A 21,314-nucleotide genomic window follows, 5' to 3' on the forward strand; every position below is an offset into this window, starting at 1 on the left:
ACATTCTGCCTAAAGCATCCTTGATTGTAGCAACTCGAGGTTTGAATTTGTTCTTCAGTTCCTTGAGCTTAAGATATGCTGAACGAGTTCGGCCCTTTTGATTTTCCAACTCTAGCTCCTCGCACACAGTCAAAATAAAGGTACCTGGGCTCGTGCTCTCTCTCTCTCTCTCTCGAGGTCTTTAAGCAGAAGTTAAAAATGTGAACAGGATTGAAATATCTTCTTTCCCTCTCTGGCATATTTCCAAGGCGTGAATTGTTATGGCTTCCTTCATAAAATAATAATTGGCTCTCTGACTTATTTACAACTTTTCTCCTCAGGAATTCTTATCTTCTAGACTCAAATGCTACAATCCCCCAACAGGTGTCTGAAGTTAATGAATGTAGAACCCATGGATCCACCAATAATGGACAGGATCCATCCGCTAAGACTCTGGGCTTAGAAGATGCTGATTTGACGCAGGCACTGGTCTGGGGATTCCAGGTTCCCCCCAATGTCCAGAGTTTTCTTCTGTGTGGAATTCAGCTCACGAAATCAAGTTTTTAAAGGAAGCCAGCAGTTATTCACCATCACAATAATACGGAAACAGCCCAAATGGCCAACCACAATAGGATGGATGGAGGAATTATGGTACATTCACATGATGGAATACTACACAGCACATAGGAGCAATGATTTTGTAAACCCTACTTAACTTGGGAGGAACTGGAGAGCATTAGGTAAGTGAAGTAACTCAGTCTCATAAGGACAAATACTGTATAAGACTATTATTGTGGAAGTGTATGAGGATCCAAGGGGGTGAGGGGTGGGATCAGAGAGGTGGGGGGGCGGGGCGTGGTGTGCTTAATCCTAGGGTCGAACAATTTGATGGATGGATGGAGGGTGGATAAAGGAAATGGGTAAGATCTGGTGTGAAAAGTGTATATGAACTTTGTATGTAAACCAGTTTAAAATGAAAAAAAAAAATATTTTAAGGAAGCCAGCAGAGAGCGATCCAGTGTATAACCTTGTCTAGGAAATGAGGCTTCTTCTAAAAAAATACTAATTGAAATTGCATGTGTTTTAATTAAAACAACATCTGCTGGGGTCTGAAGGAACATGTTTTGAAAAGCAGAGAAGGTTTGTCTCGGAAATTTTCTCAAATCAACTTAATAAATGGAAGCTCACAAGGTGTCAGGGATAAAAATAACACCTCGCCTTCCCAGGCAGCAGTGAGGAGGTTTCTAGAGTTCTCCCAGGGTGGCAGGGACTCTGTGGTGTGCAGAGTGGTCTGCGGGTACTGTGTTCCCACACTGGGGTACCTAAGGCCCAGGGGGAGTTGCCACTCAGGAAGTGACTGGCCTGGGCAAAAAACAAAACAAAACAAAAAAACACACCATGAAATTCATCACCTTCTTCATGGCTCTCAGGTGGCGCAAATGATTTGCACGTCCCTGTTGTTCCGGACCAAGGTATGTGCCCCAATATATGTTCTGTAAGTGTTGATCACTACCCATGTGATACGGGCTCCCTTAGAGTACAGTGGATTAATCACAGAGCTGCTATCAGAAAGGTTAATGGTTGGAACCCCACCAGTCACCTACAGGAGAAATAGGAGGCAGTTTTCAAGCTGATTCTGCTCACAGTGACCCTCTGGGACCAAGCAGAGCAGGGTTTTATACATGGAAAATCTTTACAGCCAAAACAAAAGAAATTCCCACTCCGAGAATTTTTTTTTTCATTTTTCTTCTTTAATGATTTCACTTACTCATTTACTCACTTATTACCACTGAGTCACAACAGACTCATAATTGACCCTCCTCCAGTGGGTATTGTTGTTGTTGTTATGTGCTGCTGAGTCACTTGAGACTCATATTGACTCTATATACAACAGTCCTAAACGCTGCTCGATTCCTTGCCAATCTTACTGTCTCCCACACGCCTATCCCCATTACCCCAGTGACTGAATCAATCCATCTCATCGAGGGTCTTCCTCTCCTTGTGCTGTACCTCTATCTTACCAAGAATGACATCCCTCTCTAAGGACTGGCCTTGCAACATGTCCAAAGTATATCAGACGTAGTTTCAGAATCCTTGCCTCCAAGGAGCACTCCAGCTTCACCCTCTCCAGGATGAACTTGTTTGTTCCTCTTAGCAGTCCATGGTATGTTCAGTACTCTTCTCCAGCACCACAGCTCAAAGGCATCAACTCTCCTTCTATCCTCCCTAGTCATTGTCCAGCTCTCTGATGCATAACAAGTGATTGCAAAGACCATGGCCTGGATCAGGTGCATCATAGTCTACAGACTGATATAGTTGTTCTTCAGTACTTTGGAGAGGTTCCTGATAACTGACTTTCCCAATACAATTTGTCTTTTAATTTCCTGGCTGCTGGTACCAAGAGTGTTGACTGTAGAGCCAAACAAACTGAAGATGTCAACAATCTCAGTATCTTAGGAGGCTATAATTACATGGGAGGAGATTGTCCATCTTTTCCCAGTGGTCCTGTTGATGGATTTGAACTGCTTGCCTTCGGGTTTGCAGCACCACACACTAGGCCACCAGAGATTACCCAAAGAGTGTGTATGAGTGGACCGAGGCATGCTGGGCATGAGGTGAAGCTACAGGTTAGGGTCACAGGGGAACCACCAGAGGAGTCTTCTCTTACCCTCTCGCCCCTAGGAGAGACTACCCTGGCGGTGTCTATGAGAGCTGCTGTGGGCCACTAGCCAAGGGCAAAGGCAGCTGGCTGCAGTCAAGGTCACCTGTGCTCACACCTGGGAGACCCCCGCTCTGACTCAGAATGGGGAGGCAGGGACCACGGTGGATCCGCAAAACATTATGGGGCAGTTCTATCTACTCTGTCCTCCAGTGTCACTATGAGCAGAATGGACTGGAAGGTGTGGGGTTTTACACCTGGAGATATAATCTTCCCTGCAATGGTTTTATATGTAAACGAGGATGAGCTAGCATTAGTGTCAAGTGTGTCTTAAATCAATGGCTTGAGATAAAAAGCAAGCAAGGACAAAGAGGGGTGGAAGAAGGAGCATTAGGATATTGGGATGTGAAGAAGGAGAGAGGACGTGAATGCGACTGAGAAACAAACTCTGTACCACATGAAGATCATCAACAGACTGAAGAATAGAAATTGATGAAACAAGGATCTTTCTCCAGAGGTGACAGTGAATGAAAGCCTTTACCCGGTCCTTGAATTTAGGCTTTAGCCTCTGTTGGACATGCTATCAGGAGGGGCCAGCACCTTGAGAAAGATATCATGTTTGGGAAAAGTAGAGGATCAGTGAAAAATAGAAGACCCTCAATTAGATCGACTGACATGGAGTGCCTACAACAATGACCTTAACATACAGGGGAGATTGTGAGGCTGCCGTAGGACTGAGGAGGGTTCCTTCTGTTTCCTAGGTTTTCTAGGTATCAGATCAGACTCAATAGCACCTAACAATAACAACTTGTGAGAAAACACATTTCTGTTTGTTAGAGCTACCCATCTGGAGTACTTCTGGTTCTGCCAGTACTACATGACCAAGAGGGAACTCTGGTGACATAGTCGATAGGGATTTGTGCCACTAATCCAATGGCCAGCAATTCTAATGCTTTGAATCACAGAAGAAAGTGGAAAATCTTCTTTTGTGCAGCTTACAGCCTTGGAAACCAAACAGGGGATCAGCTATGAGTTGGTTTGGATAAGACGACAATGAGCTGAATTCAGATAGTCAAGACACCTGTAAATGGAAATGTTGGCAGTTTGAACTCATCAGATCTGACTCTGTAAAGATTACAGCCAAGAGAACACCACCATTCTGCTTGATGACTCAGTAACATCACATTTAACGGACAGCTGCCTGACCAACTGACTGGAACAGATCCATACTTGCTCCCATTCCCAAAACAAGATGATCTGAAAGAATATGGAAATTATCAAGCAATACCATTAATATCACATGCAAGTAAAGTCACACTAAAGATTATGGGGGGAAAATGCTGGAATAGTAATACATTAACAGGGAAATGCCAGAAATTAAAGATGGATTCAAAAGAATTCATGTAAAAAATATATCATTGCTGTTACTAGGTGGATCTGGGCTGAAAACAGAGAATGTGTATTTTTTATTGGTTATACATTAGTATTTGACTCTGGATCATACCAAATTATGACAAACACTGAGAAGAACGGGAACCCTAAAACACTTAATTGTGCTCATGTGAAATGTATACACAAATCAAGAAGCTGCTGTCTGAGCAAAGCAAAGGAACACTTCATAGATTAAAACAAGGAAAGGTGTGTATCAGAGTTGTATCTTTTCTCCATTCCAATCCAATCTGTATGTTAAGCAATTCATTTGAGAAGTTGAACTACAGAGGAGGAAGAGTCACCAACAACCTATGTTATGCAAATGACACAAGCTTGCTTGCAGAAAGTGAAGAAAACTTGAAGCTTAATTACTGCAGGAGATCCAAGCCAACAGCCTTCAATATGGGTTACACTCCTCTGACAAGAAAACACAAATCATCACTATTGGATCAACAAGCAAAATCATGGTAAATGGAGAAACGATTGAAGTTACGAATGATTTCATTTTACTTGGGTCCACAATCAACAGCCATGGTTTCAACAGTCAAGAAATGAAAAGATGCATTGCATTAGGAAAATCTGTCATGTGCCTCTCAAAATTCTAAAGAACAAGGATACGAATGTGAAGACCACAGTACTCCTGTGTCAGGCCATGGTATTTTCATTTGCTTCCTATGTATCTGAAAGGTGGATAATCAATAAAGATGACAGAAGAAATCAATGTCTTTGAATTGTGGCATTGATAAGGAATCGCCTATGGATTCCTGAAAGGACAAACACATTATTCTTGAAGGAAGTGCAACCATGTCGCTGCTTAGAGGCAAGGGTGAGGAACCTTCTTTGGGCATCTTGTCAGGAGAAACTCTTTAGAGAGAGATATTATGTTGGGGAAGTAGCTAGTTGACAAAAGAGAGGAAGGCCCTCCATGAGATGAGCCGACACAATGGGCTTGAGCAGGACAGAAGTCATGAGGCTGGTCCGGGAAAAGGCAAAGTTCCGATAAGCTGACTCACAGGGTCGCTATGAGGGAGAGGTGACTTGAAACCTAACAACGATTCAATAACTCTGTAACACAGGAGTCACTCAAAGGCAAAATCAGCTCAATGCCTACTGGTTTGATTTATGGTGATATAATATGCGCGCGCGTGTGTGTGTGTGTGTGTGTGTGTGTGTGTGTGTGTATCTATTTAGAGAGAGAGGACCAAGAGACACTTGGTGGCCTATTGGCAAGAAGCTGTGCTGTAATCCTGAAGGCACACCATTTGAAGCCACCACCTGCTCCATGGGAGAAGGATGGGCAATCTCCTCCCATGTGATTAACTGCCTCTGAAAACCCACCAGAGGGTCAGCTATGTGTAAGTCTTGATTTGACAATACACAACAACAGCCACCATATGAACACATGTACATACACATGTTGTTGTTGTTAAGCACCACTGAGTTGTAGACAACTCATAGCAATCCTATGAACAAAAGACCCAAACACTTGTATAACTTGTATCATTTCACCAAGTTCATAGAGTTTCCAGAGGCAAGCTATTTTGGAAGTGGATGCCACTCCTGCTTCCAAGTTTGTTTTAATCGGGAAGCTCCACCAAACACTGTCCATCATGGGTAACCATTACCACATTTGACACATCAATGTCACAGTGTTTAGCATCACAGCAACCACAAGTTACCTCTGTACAGCAAATAAATAGACCAGTGCTATATGACTTAGAAGACTGTTTGACCAAAAAGAATTAAAACCAGCCCTGAGGGTTTTACGATGCATACATACATACATACATACATACACGTATACACATACATACATATACATACACACATACATATACATATAAACACACATATACATGTATATGTATATATGTGTGTGTGTATCTCTATCTCTATATCTATATATCTGGTGGTCTATATATGTGTGTATATATGTATATGTGTGTACATATCTATATATGTATATATTTATACACACACACACACACCCCTCTGGTGGCCTATTGGTAAGAATCAGAATCAGCACTGCAATCCCAAAGCACTCTGTTTGAATCCACCAGTTGCTTCATAGTGGAGGGATGGACAATCTCCTCCCATGTGATTACTGTCTCTGAATATCTGCTGGAGGGTCAGCTATGGGTTGGTTCTGACTTGATGATACACAACAACTACATACCAGGAGGTCAGGAGACATACTGTATTCAGGAGCCTCTCCAAATTATTGAGGTGCAGTGACGTCAGTTTGAGGACTACGATGAGCCTGACTCAGGCCATGGCCTTTTCAATGCTTTGCTGTGCATGTGAGGAGTGGACAATGACTGAGGATGACAGTTGAAGCATTGGTGCCTTTGAGGTTTGGTGTGGGGGAAGAGTAGTGGGTATCTGACGGACTGTCAAAAGAAGAAGGTGGTGGAGAAGGTGGAGCCAGAGGGCTCCTAGGAAGCAAATTTGATAAAGCTTCATCTCACATACTTTGGTGTTTTGCTGGTAGAGGCTATTCATTGGAGAGGGACATCATGCTTGGAAAGATGGAGGGTTGGTTCAAGAGCAGAAGACCCTCAACTGCATGGATTGACACGGTGACTGCAGCGATGGATTCGAGCGTGCCAGAGATTGTGAGGATGGCACAGGACAGGGCAGGGTGCAGATCTGTTGTTCATAGGGTCATTATGAGGCAACCTTGACTGGACAATTTCTAACAAAAACAACAACATAGGGAAGCAGATTGTTAACTTTTTTGGTGATTTGAATCCACGAGCAGCTCCAGAGCAGACAGACAGGCAATCTCGTCTTGTGTGACTTCCAGTCTCAGACACCCTCCGGGGGAGTCAGCTAGGAGGCAGTTCTGACTTGATGACAATTAAAGCAAATGGACTAAACTCAGAAAATACAACTAGCTGTTCTTTAGGTAGTTCAAGAGTCTTGGAAATTTCCATGACCAAATAAGACAGAGCTCCCTGACATCATGGAGCTTATGTTCCAAAAAGGAAAGCTGGAGAATTAAGATAAGTAATACATTATATGATAACAGGTGATCACTGTTGTGGAGGAAAAAAAATAGAGAAAGAAGTTCAGAGCTGTAATTCCTTTTAAAGGATAGCTGGAAATAGTTCTGTTTGGAAAGTAACATCAGAATAACCATCTACATAAAACTAAGGACTGGACCACACAGACATCTCGATGATGAGGACACCTGGAGACAGAAAGAAGAGCAGTTCAAATGTCCTGGGGTAGAATCAGGCTTCACGTAATAAAGACACCAATACAAAGCAGTGGCTGAAGAAGGTAGTAATGGAGAGGAGGGAGAGAGGAAGTTGATCAGTGATGGGAAGATAGGTCAGGTGGAGCCTCATCTGCTGAGCAGTGCTGATTTTCCACTGAGTAAGATAGGAACCAAAGTACTGAAGAGCAATGGTGTCCTTCTGGAGACTAAGGCATGTCTGATACAGGCCATGGTCTTTGCAATCACTTGTTGTGCATCAAAGAGTTGAACAATGACTAGGAGGATAGAAGGAGAATTGATGCCTTTGAGCTGCGGTGCTGGAGAAGAGTATTAAGGGTACCATGGACTGCTAGGAAAACAAACAGATTCATCCTGGAGAGGGTTAAACTGGGCGGCTCCTTGGAGGCAAGGATTCTGAGGCTCCGTCTAACATACACTGGACATGTTGTAAGGAGGAACCGGTCCTTGGAGAGGGACATTATGCTTGGGAGAGTGGAGGGACAGAGCAGGAGGCAAGGCCCTCTATGAGGTGGACTGATTCAGTGACTGGGGTAGGTGGGATGGGTGTGTTGGAGACAATACGATTAGCACAGGACAGAGCAGAGTTTAGGGCTGTTGTACATAGGGTCGCTATGAGTTGCAAGTGACTCGGCGGCACATAACAACAACAACAAAGATAGGAACGATTGGAGGGTTTTGTGTAGAGAAATGCTATGATGTGATGAATGGTTTGGCATGACCACTTGGATGCTGTATAGGGAGGAGGACTGAAGACAGAAGCAGGAAGAACATATAGGAAGCTGTGATAATAACAGACAATGGGAGTTTTGAACAAAGGATAAAGCAATGAAGAGAAATATCACGTCCTGGGGTGATCTGAATTGAAGGGAAGCATTTTGCATAAACTACAAGAGATGAAGAGTCAAGAAGAATCCTAATGTGTTTGCCTTGGACCATTGCAAGAACAAAGTCCCATTTGATTACACAAGGCTCAAGTTTAGGGGGGAATGAGGAATTCAGTATGTTATGCTTGAAATGACCATTTGTAGCTGGACATGTTTAAAATAAAGTTGATACAAAAAGCTGAAATTCATGCCAGAGACTTCTATTTGAGTCTTCAGAAAATAGACTGCTGAGGTCCAGCTTTCATTACTTGTACCTTTTGTTTCAAGGCACTGCAGCTTTCCACTCAATATATAAAGATCTGAATAGTATTTTCCTCTGTTTTAAAATCACTGCTTAGATGCAATATATAAAGCAAAAGGATTAGCAAAGACCACGTCTCCTTTTTCCATAATATAAAATGCTATCTGTTGGATTTGTGAAATCTTGCTTTCCTCATTCAAGGGAAAAATTTACTGATGCCCACGCCATAGATATTTCACTTCTATTTTCAAATGGTTGGCTCTAATTCCTGTCTCGTGACATTTGATAGTAAAGGCTTAATTTAACACAGGCAGCATGGAACTCCAAATGCGGCTGCCTCACGCTCAGGCTCAGATAACCAGCTTGTGAGAAAGACGAGACACCCAGAAGCCACAAAACCAATCAATAGTTTGCTATTCTGTTATATTTTAATCCACCCAAAGAAATAAAACACGCAAACACATCATGCCTAGTAGTTAGCATCCGGGCGGCAGACTGATTAGCTATTGATTTCGCCCCCACCTTTTCTGGAGGAAAGGTAGCGTTTTATTGGAAATGCCAGCACTGCCTTGTCTGAAGCAAACGCACAAGGGGAGGGGGAGTGAGTAGGGAGAGGGTGTCTGGACCTCCCAAGCTAATAACCTCATTTAAGTCTACAGTATCCACAAACAATATCGGAAGTAAATTCAAATTAGGCACAGATATCCAGTTGGGTGTTCATACCACACCTTTTAATGTACTAGAAATAGAAGAGTGAACGCCATGGAGTGGCTATGGAATTGAAGCCTGGCGTCCCTCTCTGAGAAAGGATAACTGGGACTTGTGACTCATTCAGTTTTATTGGAGGATGAGGTGTGGGTTTAGTTTTTATTGGAGGGTGAGGTGTGGATGGTAGGAGGCAGTGGCTGGTCCCCAGATGACTGAGGGCTTCGGGTGCACAGGGATGGGGAGAATAGAAGCAGACCCGTGCACCTAGGAAATATTGGGGTGTCACGTGTAGACACATGTCTGCATTCCAATTACCCCAGGAATGATATCTTGCCATTGTGTCCAATCTCATCTCATCTCATTCTCCCTCAGGATGCAGGCCACCTTGACCTCTACCATAGTGGGTGGTACAACACTCTACTATCTGGCTTCTCGAAGTCATTCATCAACACCTGTTACCCTCAGCCAGGCTGGAAGAATTTATGTTGCATTTGACCACTGTTACCACTAGAATCATCTCCTGGTGGGATCATTTTGGTAGAAGGCTTGTATAATGCCTCTGGCAGGTCCCATTGAGGGTCTCTCAGCCCTAACCTGGGCATCTTCCCATCAACACAGGGGCTACCAGAAGACCTCTTAGTCCGAGACTCCATGCTTCAATTTTCATGGGATTGCTGAAGAACTAAACCCACTGGCCCACCTCAGCTCCTGCTCCACAGACCACATGCAGCTTACCACACTCTGCTGTTTCCCAGCTCTCTACGGGGCTCCCTCCTTGAAGCCTTGCTCAAATGCTATCACCCCTAAAGCTCTGAGTTTGACCACACCTTTAGAATAGCAACCGCATTCCCCACTCACTCCCAACAATCTCCTCTATTTCCTCATTCTGCTTTTCACACATCATGAGTCCCACTTAAGCATGTCCTACCACCCCTCCCCATGGAAGGCAAACCCCACTGGGAGGACTTGCTGTCTGCTCCGCTCAGTGAGAGAATTCAGGGCTTAGAACAAAGTAGGTCATGAATAAACACCCTTTGAGGAAATAACATGAATGTATTCCTTCTTTAATGCCTCATTAGTGAAAGAATCTCTGCACTTCTTCAATATCAAATTAAAGGGAGATAATTTTTGAAAAAAAAAACCCACAAAAACAAAAACAAAAAACCAACACACTTTGGGTTTAAAGAGCGAATATGGTCATTCAGTGGTAAAACAGGATAGAGCCTCAGGCTCACTTCTAGGTCAGTGCACCTCACATGCGGCCGCTGCCTGTTTGTCAGTGAAGGTTTACAAGCTGCTGTGATGTAGAGAATGCTGCAGTGGAGCATCCAGTCCAGGCTGGACTAGGAAGCAAGGCCCGGTGACCACCTTCTAAAAACCAGCCAATGACAAATCTGCGGAATGCCACAGTCTCATCTGCAATCCATCCCGGGGATGACAAAGGGCTGCGGGCTGCTTCCCTCCATTCAGCGTGGGGCCACCAGGGGTTGAGGGTCAACTGAACAGCAAACAAGGACAACACGCTTTCATCTCTTCCGGTGCAATTTACCTCCCTGCAAACCTGCTGAAGGGTCAGCTGTGGGTCGGTTCTGACTCAACTCCACACATCAACAACAGCAAGTGTTGTTATGTTGCCTGATGTTCTGTTAGCCCCAAAGTTCCAACTTGACAGCATTCAACCACCACCATCACCTGAATAACCACAAGTGACTAGTGCGACTCAGATCCCATCAGTAAAGCACAGCTCAGCACAGCGGAACCCAAGAGAATGGACACAAACGACTGGTACGCCGGTACCAACGGATGAGTATGGCAGTTTCACAGACTGGTGATGGCAAGCTACACACCTGTCCAGCCTCATTTTCCTTAAATTCTAAAGAATCAGGGTCTTGGAGCCAGAAAAGAAATGCACCCTTCCATCCCGTACATGAGGTCACATCTGAGGAGACTGAAAAGGGGAGGGCTGCCTTTAAAACAGGGCATTGAGCGGCTTACCAATGAGTTCCTTATTTCTGACGTCCAAGGCCATGTTCCGCAGGGCCGTGGCCACGGCGCACACCACGCGGTCATTGTCTATTCGCAGCAGCTCCACCAGGATGGGCAGCCCCTTCTCTTTCCGGACAGCAGCTCGGATGTACACTGACCACTGCAGAGAGAGGCAAAGGGCATCAGGATTGGAGGCAGGGAGCCCGGCACATGAACAGTGCGTGTGTGAGCACGCAGAGTGCTAATTTTAGAAGCCAAACGGGCTGAGTTACCACGACCTAATTGCAGAGTGAGTCCTTGCGTGGTGCAATTGGTTAATGCAAGTTTGGCTGGTAACAGAAAGTTTGAAGACTCAGGTCTTCCCAGAGGTGCCTCCTAAGCAAGGTCTGGGGAATCACCTTCTGAAAAGTCAGCCACTGAGAACTGCATGGAGCAAAGCTCTACCCTGAGTGATGCAGAGGGGGCCTCTGTAAGCTAGAACTAACCTCACACCAACAGGTGACTGGTTACTCTAGTATAGCTTGAAAACGTCAGTCATCTGTTTAAAATGTGTACCTTTCTTTTTTGCCTTCAACAATGCAAGTTCCAGGGCTCATCTGTGAGCCACTATTAGCTTCTCTCTGTCTGTGTTGGCAGTACTTCTAGTTGTAAAGCCATCTGTCCATGTATTGCTTGAAGATAGAGGAATTTGGGACAGGAAGGAGTGGCTAGCTATATTAAGGGGCATTAACAATATTCCAACACCCTGGATAAGTAGACCATGTGAAGAGGCTGAGTGAGGACACTGTGATTTTTAAAAATGAGACTTTATTTTGGATTCTGTCTCAGGACAGAGATGAGTTAATGCAAGATATGTATCCTGAAGTCATCCGCTGAATAAAAATGAGTATTAGTATTTACTAATACCAGGATCATGATTAAATCTCTTAATGTTGCCAAGCAACAGAGGTCATATGTTTGGGGATAGTAATCGCTGACCCCAATCAATGGAAGTCAAACCAAACTCAATCAGGATTAACTCACTGCAATCAAGCTGCTTCTAACTCATGATGTCCACCTTGTGTGTGTGAGAGGGGTGAACAGAATTACAAAGGGTCTCAATGGCTATGGCCTTTCAGGAACAGATGACCAGGCCTTTCTTCCAAGGTGCCCCTGAGTGGATCGAAACACCAGCCTTTGAGTTAGTAGACCAGCACTTAACTACTTGTGCCACCCAGGGACTCCTAATGGAACATATGCCCGGGATGGAAATGCAATTGCAATATTAGGATGACAAAAACATTCTGATTCAGTGAATGGATTGAAGTTAGGTCGACATTTCTGAATACACTTTACACTCTTGGACAGTATTCCACACCAGAGGGTGCAGTATAGACATTAGTGCACATAGGGGTTAAGTCTATTGCAATTTCATTTATGATCTAGGAGCATGAAACTCATTAAATGAGGTTGAGGAGTCTCTGGTGAAGTCCTCCAGAGGAGCACCTCTGGTGTGGAGCCCTCCCGAGCCACCCATGCTGGCCCTCTCCTCCTCCCTTTCCCATAGGGCAGGCATCCCAGAGCTGGCTCTCACCTGTGGCAGGCAGGGAGCCCCCTCTGGCAGTGACCGTAGGGCATACGCCATGCCTGCCACATCCTCAGCCCAGCCCTGCATGAAATATGAGATTGAAAAAAAAACAACAAACATCTTCATCCCATCCTACATCAGACGTCATATTCACACAGGTTCTTATCCCCATCACTCATATCATGTACTTTGTCCTGCCCCCACCTTGGGTCTCAAGCCCTAGACAATCTAAGGTGGTTGGGAAGCTGCCAGAACTCAGTGGAGCATCTCTGATCCCAAGCCCATTACTGGGACCATTGGCAAATCCTAGAGGTCTGGGCATTGCCTAGAGGAGCTTGAGTGCCTGGATGTGACTTCCATCATTTGTCAGTTCACACCTGAGACAGAGGTTCCCAATATATGTCTGTCTCCTCACTCCAGTGTCCTCTCTAGAGAAAACACTGGGCTCTTGAGCATATCCAACCCTCATACTTTTGGGTCCTTCCTGAATTCTAAGGAGAGACCTAGAGAAGGAGAGAGAGGAGAGTAGAGGAGAAGAGAGGAGAAGAGAGAGGAGGGGAGAGAGATGGGAGAGGAGAGAGAGAGGGGAGAGGAGAGAAGGAGGAGAGGAGAAGAGAGGAGAAAAGAGAGGAGAGGAGAGAGATGGGAGAGGAGAGAAGGAGGAGAGGAGAGTCGGGGGAGAGGAGAGAAGGGGGGAAGAGAGAGGGGGAGAGGTGGGAGAGGGGAGGGGAGAGGAGAGGAGAGGAGAGGAGAGGAGAGGAGAAGAGAAGAGATAGGAGAGAGGAGAGAGCAGAGAGGAAAAGAGATGGGAGAGGAGAGAGAGAGAGGGGAGAGGAGAGAAGGAGGAGAGGAGAGTGGGGGGAGAGGAGAAAGGGGGGAGAGGAGTGAGGGGAGAGGAGAGGGGGAGGGGAGGCAGAGGGGGAGGGAGAGGAGAGGGACAGAGAGAGAGAGGGAGAGAGACAGAGTGGGGGGGAGAGAGAGAGGGAGATGGATTAAAGAGTGGGTCAATGTTTACATGGGGGGATGAGTATCAACACCAACAGCACTTTTTAAACCAGGGGAGACAGTCATGGCACTGAAGGAAGAGCTTGGAGACCACTCCTGGGCATGCAGGCAGGTTATGCATGAACCTAAAAATGACTCGTATCCAGTCACCTCTTTCCAGGACACAGGTACTTGTTTCTACAACTCTGTCCTCTTTTAATTCACCAACTTAATCCTCCAAATTCCTAGAAGAACAGCCTTGTCACTTGATAAAGAAATGGACACACAGATTATTATTGGTGCCTGTCCACAGAGGGCTTGTTTCTCTATTCCAGTTCCTGCTACTCCAAATGGTTTGCTCTGTGCTGCTGACACTATTTCTTCCTCTACCTTTATCTTCTTGCTTCACATGGAATCCTCGGTGTTCAGCTTTACAGACACTGCCCACCCCATCCCTCCATCCCTCCAGACCTGCACGGAGGTGAAGTGGATGGGACATGAAGTTCCCGTGTCATGACTTTGTTTGTCTTTCTCAGGAGTCTAGGTATTTATACCCACTTGGTGTTGGACACAAAAAAGGTGGTGTGTATGGAGAATCTGGAATGACTCTCAGTTGTGTGGGGAAATGATTTGAGAGTAACAAGAAAATACTCTCCATGGCTTAATGAAGGCACAGATGTTACAGATGCACATTTCTGTTATGTTGTAATGTTTAACAGTTAAAAGGGACATCCAGACACTGGACTTAGGGACCCTATTAGACATTTTTCTGAGTTCAAGATGTTTCATGTGCTGTTAAAAGAGTTACTGGGTATCTCAATTATGAACCTTAAGAAGAATCTGTTAGAATTTATAACTCATGAATCAAGACACAGAAAAGGTCTCTTTCTTGACAAAAAGGATCTTCTCTGTGCAAAGATCACTTCTATTTTCAAGCGATGGAGATCATTTTGAATACTTCAAGATAGTAACTAGCAATTCTTCTTTCTTATCCCTCTCCCTGGGGACAGAACTGGGGTCATCATCTGGGACAGAGAACAAAACAGCAGAGCCAGGGCATTTAAAGCTAAAAGGCACAGGTACAGGTGGAAGATGAAACCTATTTGAACGGATATGAGAACATAAAGAAAAATATTTTCCTACTTTGAGTCAATACCAAGTCTCCAAGCTGCTGAGATTAAAAGGCATAGACTTTGAAAAAGAAGCTGGAGGTGCAGAAAGCATTGCCCTATGAATCTGTTATCAGTGCCCTCTATGTAGGACCTAGTTCCCCCAAAGATTGAAAATTTGTGGGATAAACAGAGGTTGAGTCAGCAGAGCCTCTGTGCTACCATGGAGAGGCCACAAGCATAGAGATGGCAAGATGTCTGAGAGGCAGAAAGATTAATGGAAACCTCAGTGGGCAAAGGGAGTGCTCGAGTGTCCACATGGGTCATGAACAGATGGGATATGTGTAATGGAGGAGACACGGCTAAGGACTGAGGCTACAGAGCGGTGTCCTGGCTTGAATGTGGGGTGTCCATGAGGTGCTGTCTGGCTGGGTGCCTTTCAGGAAGGTTCCTGAGTATTTCTGGCACACAGGTGAGGGTCAAGCCAGCATTTACAGATGCAGTTCCTTATCACAGAGCCCCTACTGGAGCCCCAAAATAATGAAGAGAACAAAGAACAAGATGAAGTAAGGATGATTCCAGACCGAGAAAGGGACACCCTATCCCCACCCCATCTGCAGAGCTACAACAGAAGTATAAAGCAATGGGGAAATTACAGAGTTTGAGTAAGTTTAACTGACAATATCTCATTTGTATTTTTCATTCTTTTCTCCCTTTTTATTTTTCTGCATCAAGGAAAATGGAAGCACAGATGTAATGAAACTGAATGAGTAGAAAATAAAGAAGGGCCAAGTGCCTCAGCACAAATTTCTGTTTCACATTGTTCCTCACTATAAGTGTTGTTGTTATTGTTATGTACCGTCGAGTCAGAGTTGACCCACAGCTGACCCTCCAGTGGGTTTACAATTAATCACACAGGAGGAGAGTGCCCATCCTTTTCATGCAGAGGGGCTGGTGGCCTCGAACCACATGCCTTCAGGATTGCAGGGCAGCTTCTCACTATTTAGGCCACCACTGAAATGTCACCAAATCAACTCCAACTGACACCTCCTTCATGTACAACAAATAGAAATTTTGATCAATCCAGTGGGATCCTACAATCTCTACTGTGCTTAAAGTCCTGTCGCTGTCTCTGTGTTGGTCTACCTTACTGAGGATCCTTTGAGATCCTACCCTTTTCTAAGCTTGATCTTCCCTTTCCAAGACTGGTCACTCCTGAAAACATGCCCAAAGTATGTGAGACACTCTTATCGACCTGCCTCTACGGAGCATCCTGTTTGCAATCCCTCCAGGACAGATGTGTTTGTTCTTTTGGCAATCCATTTCATATTCAATACTCTTTTTTAGCACCACAATTCAAAGACATCGATTCTTCTTCAATCTTTCCTACTCATTGTCCTACTTTCCCATGTATACGAAGCAATTGAAATACCATGACTTGGTTCAGACACATCTCAGTCTTTACAGTAACATTTTTGGTTTTCAGGATTTTAAGGAAGTCTTTGACAGCAAATTTGTCCAACATGATGTTTTATGATTCTTGACAGCTACTGCCATGGGTATTGATTGTGGGTCCAAGTAAAATGAAATCCTTGACAACTTCAATCTTTCTTCCTCTATCATGATATTGCCTTTTGACTGACTTGTAAGGATTTTTGTTTTCTTGATGTTGAGATATAATCTATACTGAAACAGTCATCTTTGATCTTCAGTAAGTGCTTCAAGTCCTATCAGGGTTACTCTGAGTCAGAATCAACTCAAAAGCAACATGTTTGGATTTTGGTTTTGGGTTTTGCTCTTTTAAATCTCAAATTATTTAGCAAGCTACCAGAAATTTTTAAAAAGGGAAAATCTGGATAATTATACTGTTAATCTTCCTTTCAGAATATTAACTGAATTGCATAAACCGAAGAAGGAAGGAAGAACTTTTAGAACAACTGTGACTTGTGACTAAAAAGTGTGTTCTGGCTGACCTGGGGTCTCCAAAAGTCATGCTCTGAGGGTCCACATGCAAACAAGTTAGTTTTAGATGGAAGGTTAAAAAGTTACTGACCTTACTGAAATTACCAAATACTAAAGGTAAGGAGATAAAAACTCCTATATTAAACCCAAATCAGGTGCCACTGGGTTGATACTGCCTCACAGCGACTCTACCGAACAGAGTAGACAGTTCCACAGATCGGGTTTCCAAGGTTGTTATCTGTATGACAGCAGACTCTCTCAGAACAGCTGGTAAGCTTGAATGCTGCCCTTTGGTTTGCAGCAGGGAACTTTATTCACGGCAACATTAGGTGCAGAACTAGAAAAGTCTTCCTTTAAAGTATTGACTACTCTACTTTGAGTCAATGCTATAATAGCGATGAAATTCAGAATTAACTGACCACTATCTACTTAATTTAAACATTCTCTTGCTTTAGAAGGATGTTGTTGTTGGTTCTCATTGATTCAACTCCAGCTCATGGCAACTCCATGAACAATGGGACAAAACATCTCTTGTGATCCATCGAGTTGACACTGCTTCACTTTTTTTCAGGTCTGTCTTTCTTGCCTTGTCCTGGCTGGGCAGCTCCACTGAAAGTTGTTCAGCCTCATAGCAACACATAAGAAAAGCTTTGGCTGTGTGTGTACCCTAGCTGAGAATCAAGCCCAGGTCTCCTTCATGGAAAGTAAAAATTCCACTTCTGATCTATCAGCACTTCACAGACTGTTATTGAATGGGTTTTTGTTAAATGATTAATTTCCCATTGACTTCCTAAGACTTTTAACTGCTCATAATTGCTAGGAAAAACAGCATTTTTAAAAGCCATCTCTTCCAAAACCACAGAACCTTTCAGTAGACACATAAACACCTGAAAGAGTAATAGAGTCACAGTGTAGGTAAAGTTTTACAGCTTCAAAGGTGCCCATGGTGAGTACAATGTATTCTGGTATGGGCTACTGCAGACAGCATAAGATTCTGAAGTCTATTTCTGAATCCATTTAGGATACCGTATTATTTACCACGGCATCTCATTCTCATGATTAGAGAGTAGAAATGGTCTAAACAACTCTTTTTACTTACAGAATCTTATTTTCCTGACAGTTTGCTATAAAAATGTTCCAAATATTCAGAAATGTGTATTTTGCTGCATATTTCGCATTATTCTCTTAACAACTGACTAGTGTCTGAATGATCAACTCTGATTTTAAAATGTCTAGTTAGGAATGAAGGGAGCTCTGGTGGCTTAGAAGTAAGGAGTTGTGCTACCAAACCAAAGGCAAGAAGTTTAAATCCAATAGTTACTCCATGGATGATGGGCAATCTCCTCCTGTGACATTTACTGCCTTGGAAAACCCACCGCAGGGTAGCTACAAGTTGGTTCTGGAATAATGGTACACGACAGCAAAAGTCAGGGAAGAATTCAGGTTGGTGGCTGCCACAGGATTTATGGACCAGATGGGCAGTGTTTAAAGGACTTTGTGGTCCTTCAAACATCAGTTACTGTGGGAATGGATTTAGGATACGAGTACCAGCTCTTAGAATTCAGAGTTACATGATAGAACTGTTTATTTTCACAAGTGGTATTGGTACTCAAGGGTACTGGTGAAGAAGCCTCACTGAGAAACTCCATGCTTTAGAAAAGGGAGAACATATTATTTCTCAGCAAGTAATTTCTTCTTTTGGTGGTTGAAAAGAGTTTGAAATGCCACCATGCTGCAACAATGGACTCAAACAAGAGCAACATTTGTGAAGATTGCACAGGATTGGGGAGCGCTTTATTCTCTCATAAGGAGGGTTGAGCTGGAACTAACTTAGCACCTGTTAGCACCTAACAGAAAAAAGTTTGAAATTTGTCTTTAGAGTTGATTTTAGAGGGACTATGTTGATTAAGAAAAGTCTCAATATTTCAAGTAGAAAAGAGCTTTTGCTGACACCATAAAGGTAGTAAGGTAAGTCAAGTACAACTGCCTTTTCCTAGAGAGCTCTAGTGCCGCAGTCTGAAGGCAGTTGTACTGCTAACTTGAGCTATGATATATTTAGCAACAGTAATTGGTTCCATTTGCAAAACTTTGTTCCTTTAGGATAGAGAGTTTTGCAATCACTTGTTATGCATCAGAGAGTTGGACAATGACTAGGGAGGACAGAAGGAGAATTGACGCCTTTGAGCTGTGGTGCTGGAGAAGAGTATTGAATGTACCATGGACTGCCAGGAAAACAAACAGATCCATTCTAGAGAGGGTTAAACCAGGCTACTCCTTTTAGGCAAGGATTCTGGGGCTTCGCCTGACATACTTTGGACAGATTGTAAGGATAGACAGGTCCTTAGAGAGGGACATCATGCTTGGTAGGGTAGAGGGACAGCACAGGAGGGAAGACCCTCTATGAGGTGGATTGATTCAGTGACTGGGGTAATCGGCATGGGTGTGTCAGAGACAATGCGATTGGCACAGGATAGAGCAGGGTTTAGGGCTGTTGTACATAGGGTCGCTATGAGTGGCAAACGACTCGACGCCACATAACAACAACAACAACATAGGTGACAGTAACAGTGGGTTCAATTATGTCGGAGATGGTGAGGATGGCATAAGATTGGGCAAAGTTCAGATCCATGTTTCACAGGGTCATTATTAGTCACAGTTAACTTGATGGCACTTAACAACAATACATGCTTACATATTACTTTCCATTCTTGGTGGAGTATGCTTTAGGACCCTTTGTGTATTGGGGGTTAGGAGCTGAGCTCAGATTTATAGAAGGTCCACATATATATAATCTTGACATTCATAAGAGAACCTTCGTTGCCAGGTAGTTGTGTTCCTTTTCACTTGCTGGTTGCTTTTGATCAAGATAGGGACTACAAAAGAAGCCTTGGAAGTAACATGATGAAGAAGATAGCAGGTCAGTTACATTTTGGGTGAAATCTAACTCAGTGTATGATTGTGTTCAGCTAAACTCATCTGTCTCTTCAGTGCTTTAAAGATGTTGTTCCATTGTCTTTCACTGGCATTGCTGATAGCTAGAAATCCACTGTCATTCTTATCTCTGTAAATAGGAGCTCTGCTTTGAGTAATTAATTATGTGCTGGGCTGCTAACTGAAAAGTTAGTGATTCAAATCCACTTGGTGCTAGTCACCATAGGAAAACTATGGGCAGTCTCTTCCTAGTAAGTTTTACAGACTTGGAAAGCTCATGAACTGGAATTGGCTAGAACGGAAATCTTTGTATACAAAATTCTTTTTTGTTCCCCCCACATTGGATGTTTTAAAGATTTTATCTCTGTGCTTTTGATCTCAAGCATATAAAATCCTGTGAGGATGGCACAGGATAAGGGAAGTTTCATGATTTGCTGCTCATAGGTCTCAATGAGTCAGAATCAACTCACTAGCACCTAGCAACATAGCACCCAGCACATTTGAGCAATTTGATTGTTATGCCTTGCACAGCTGTCTTCCTGTTTCTTGTGCATGGGAATCCTTGACAGCTAGCCTAAAGTTGTAGTTTTAGGGCTTTTACTACATTTGAGAATTTTAAAGCCATTATTTATAAAAAGTAATTTTGTGTTTTGTTTCTCTTTTTTCCTCTCCTTTTCCTTGGGGATTCTGACTACATATACATTAGGCAACTTGAAGCTCATGTATGCTCTGCTGAACTTTCCCTTTGCTTCATTCTATAAAATTTCTGTTGCTGTCTGTAGTCTTTCTGTTCTGCAATGTCTAGTATTAATCTTATTCTTTGTATTTTTCATTTTGGATAATGTATTTCTCAGGGTGTTTTTAATATTTTATTGGGATACACAACACACACACACACATACACATACTCTTACCATATCTCAACTTAGTCGGTGTTTTCTTTTTAAATTTTATTCTTTTGTGGGTGTGTGTATACCGTCAAATCAGATCTGACTGGTACAGGAGGAGATTGTTCCTCCTTCTCCAACAGAGCATCTGGTGGATTCGAACCATGCACCTCTGGGACTGCAGTACACCTTCTTGCCAGTAGTCCACCAGAGCTTGCCTCAACTTAGCTTTTTTAAACACATGTAGTTACAGCAATTGCTTATCTGCTAATGTTAACATCAGCGTCACTTTTTAATTGATTTTTGCAACTTTATTGTGGACCATACTATTTTCCTATTTAATTGCTTGCAAGATAATTTTTAATTAGATTCCAGATGTACTTTCATTTGTTTTTTACAGGATCTGTGTGTGTGTGCATGTGCGTGTGCATGTGTGTGTTTGTGTGCACATGTGGGGAAAGGGTTGTGTACTCCATAGTGTGTTGCACTGTTGACCGAACGGCCTGAGATGCTGGCAATTTGAATCCACAGTAGAACTGTCCATTTTGAGTTTCCATGGCAGACGATAGACAGTTTTCTCATGTTAAGATTTACAGCCTCAGAAATCTGATGGAATGCCACTACGAGTTCGAATCACCTTTTTATGGCTCCATCTAACATACTTTGGACATGTTGTGAGGAGAGACCGGTCCTTGGAGAGGGACATCATGCTTGGGAGGGTGGAGGGACAGCGCAGGAGGGG

At 43.5% G+C, this 21,314-nt stretch overlaps 1 protein-coding gene across 2 annotated transcripts in view; it reads right to left on the minus strand.

Annotated features, from left to right (window-relative positions):
- Positions 1–21,314, minus strand: part of CTNND2 (catenin (cadherin-associated protein), delta 2) — a 1,564,764-nt gene that overhangs the window by 165,047 nt on the left and 1,378,403 nt on the right. For both annotated transcript variants that reach the window (XM_006893173.1, XM_006893172.1), the window contains one exon: positions 11,142–11,292. In XM_006893173.1, coding sequence (XP_006893235.1) covers positions 11,142–11,292 — 151 coding nt within the window. The remainder of the gene's footprint in view (positions 1–11,141; positions 11,293–21,314) is intronic.

The sequence above is a fragment of the Elephantulus edwardii genome, unplaced genomic scaffold (assembly GCF_000299155.1).
Source record: "Elephantulus edwardii isolate Elephantulus edwardi_28Jun2011 unplaced genomic scaffold, EleEdw1.0 scaffold00125, whole genome shotgun sequence".
Lineage (NCBI taxonomy): Eukaryota > Metazoa > Chordata > Mammalia > Macroscelidea > Macroscelididae > Elephantulus > Elephantulus edwardii.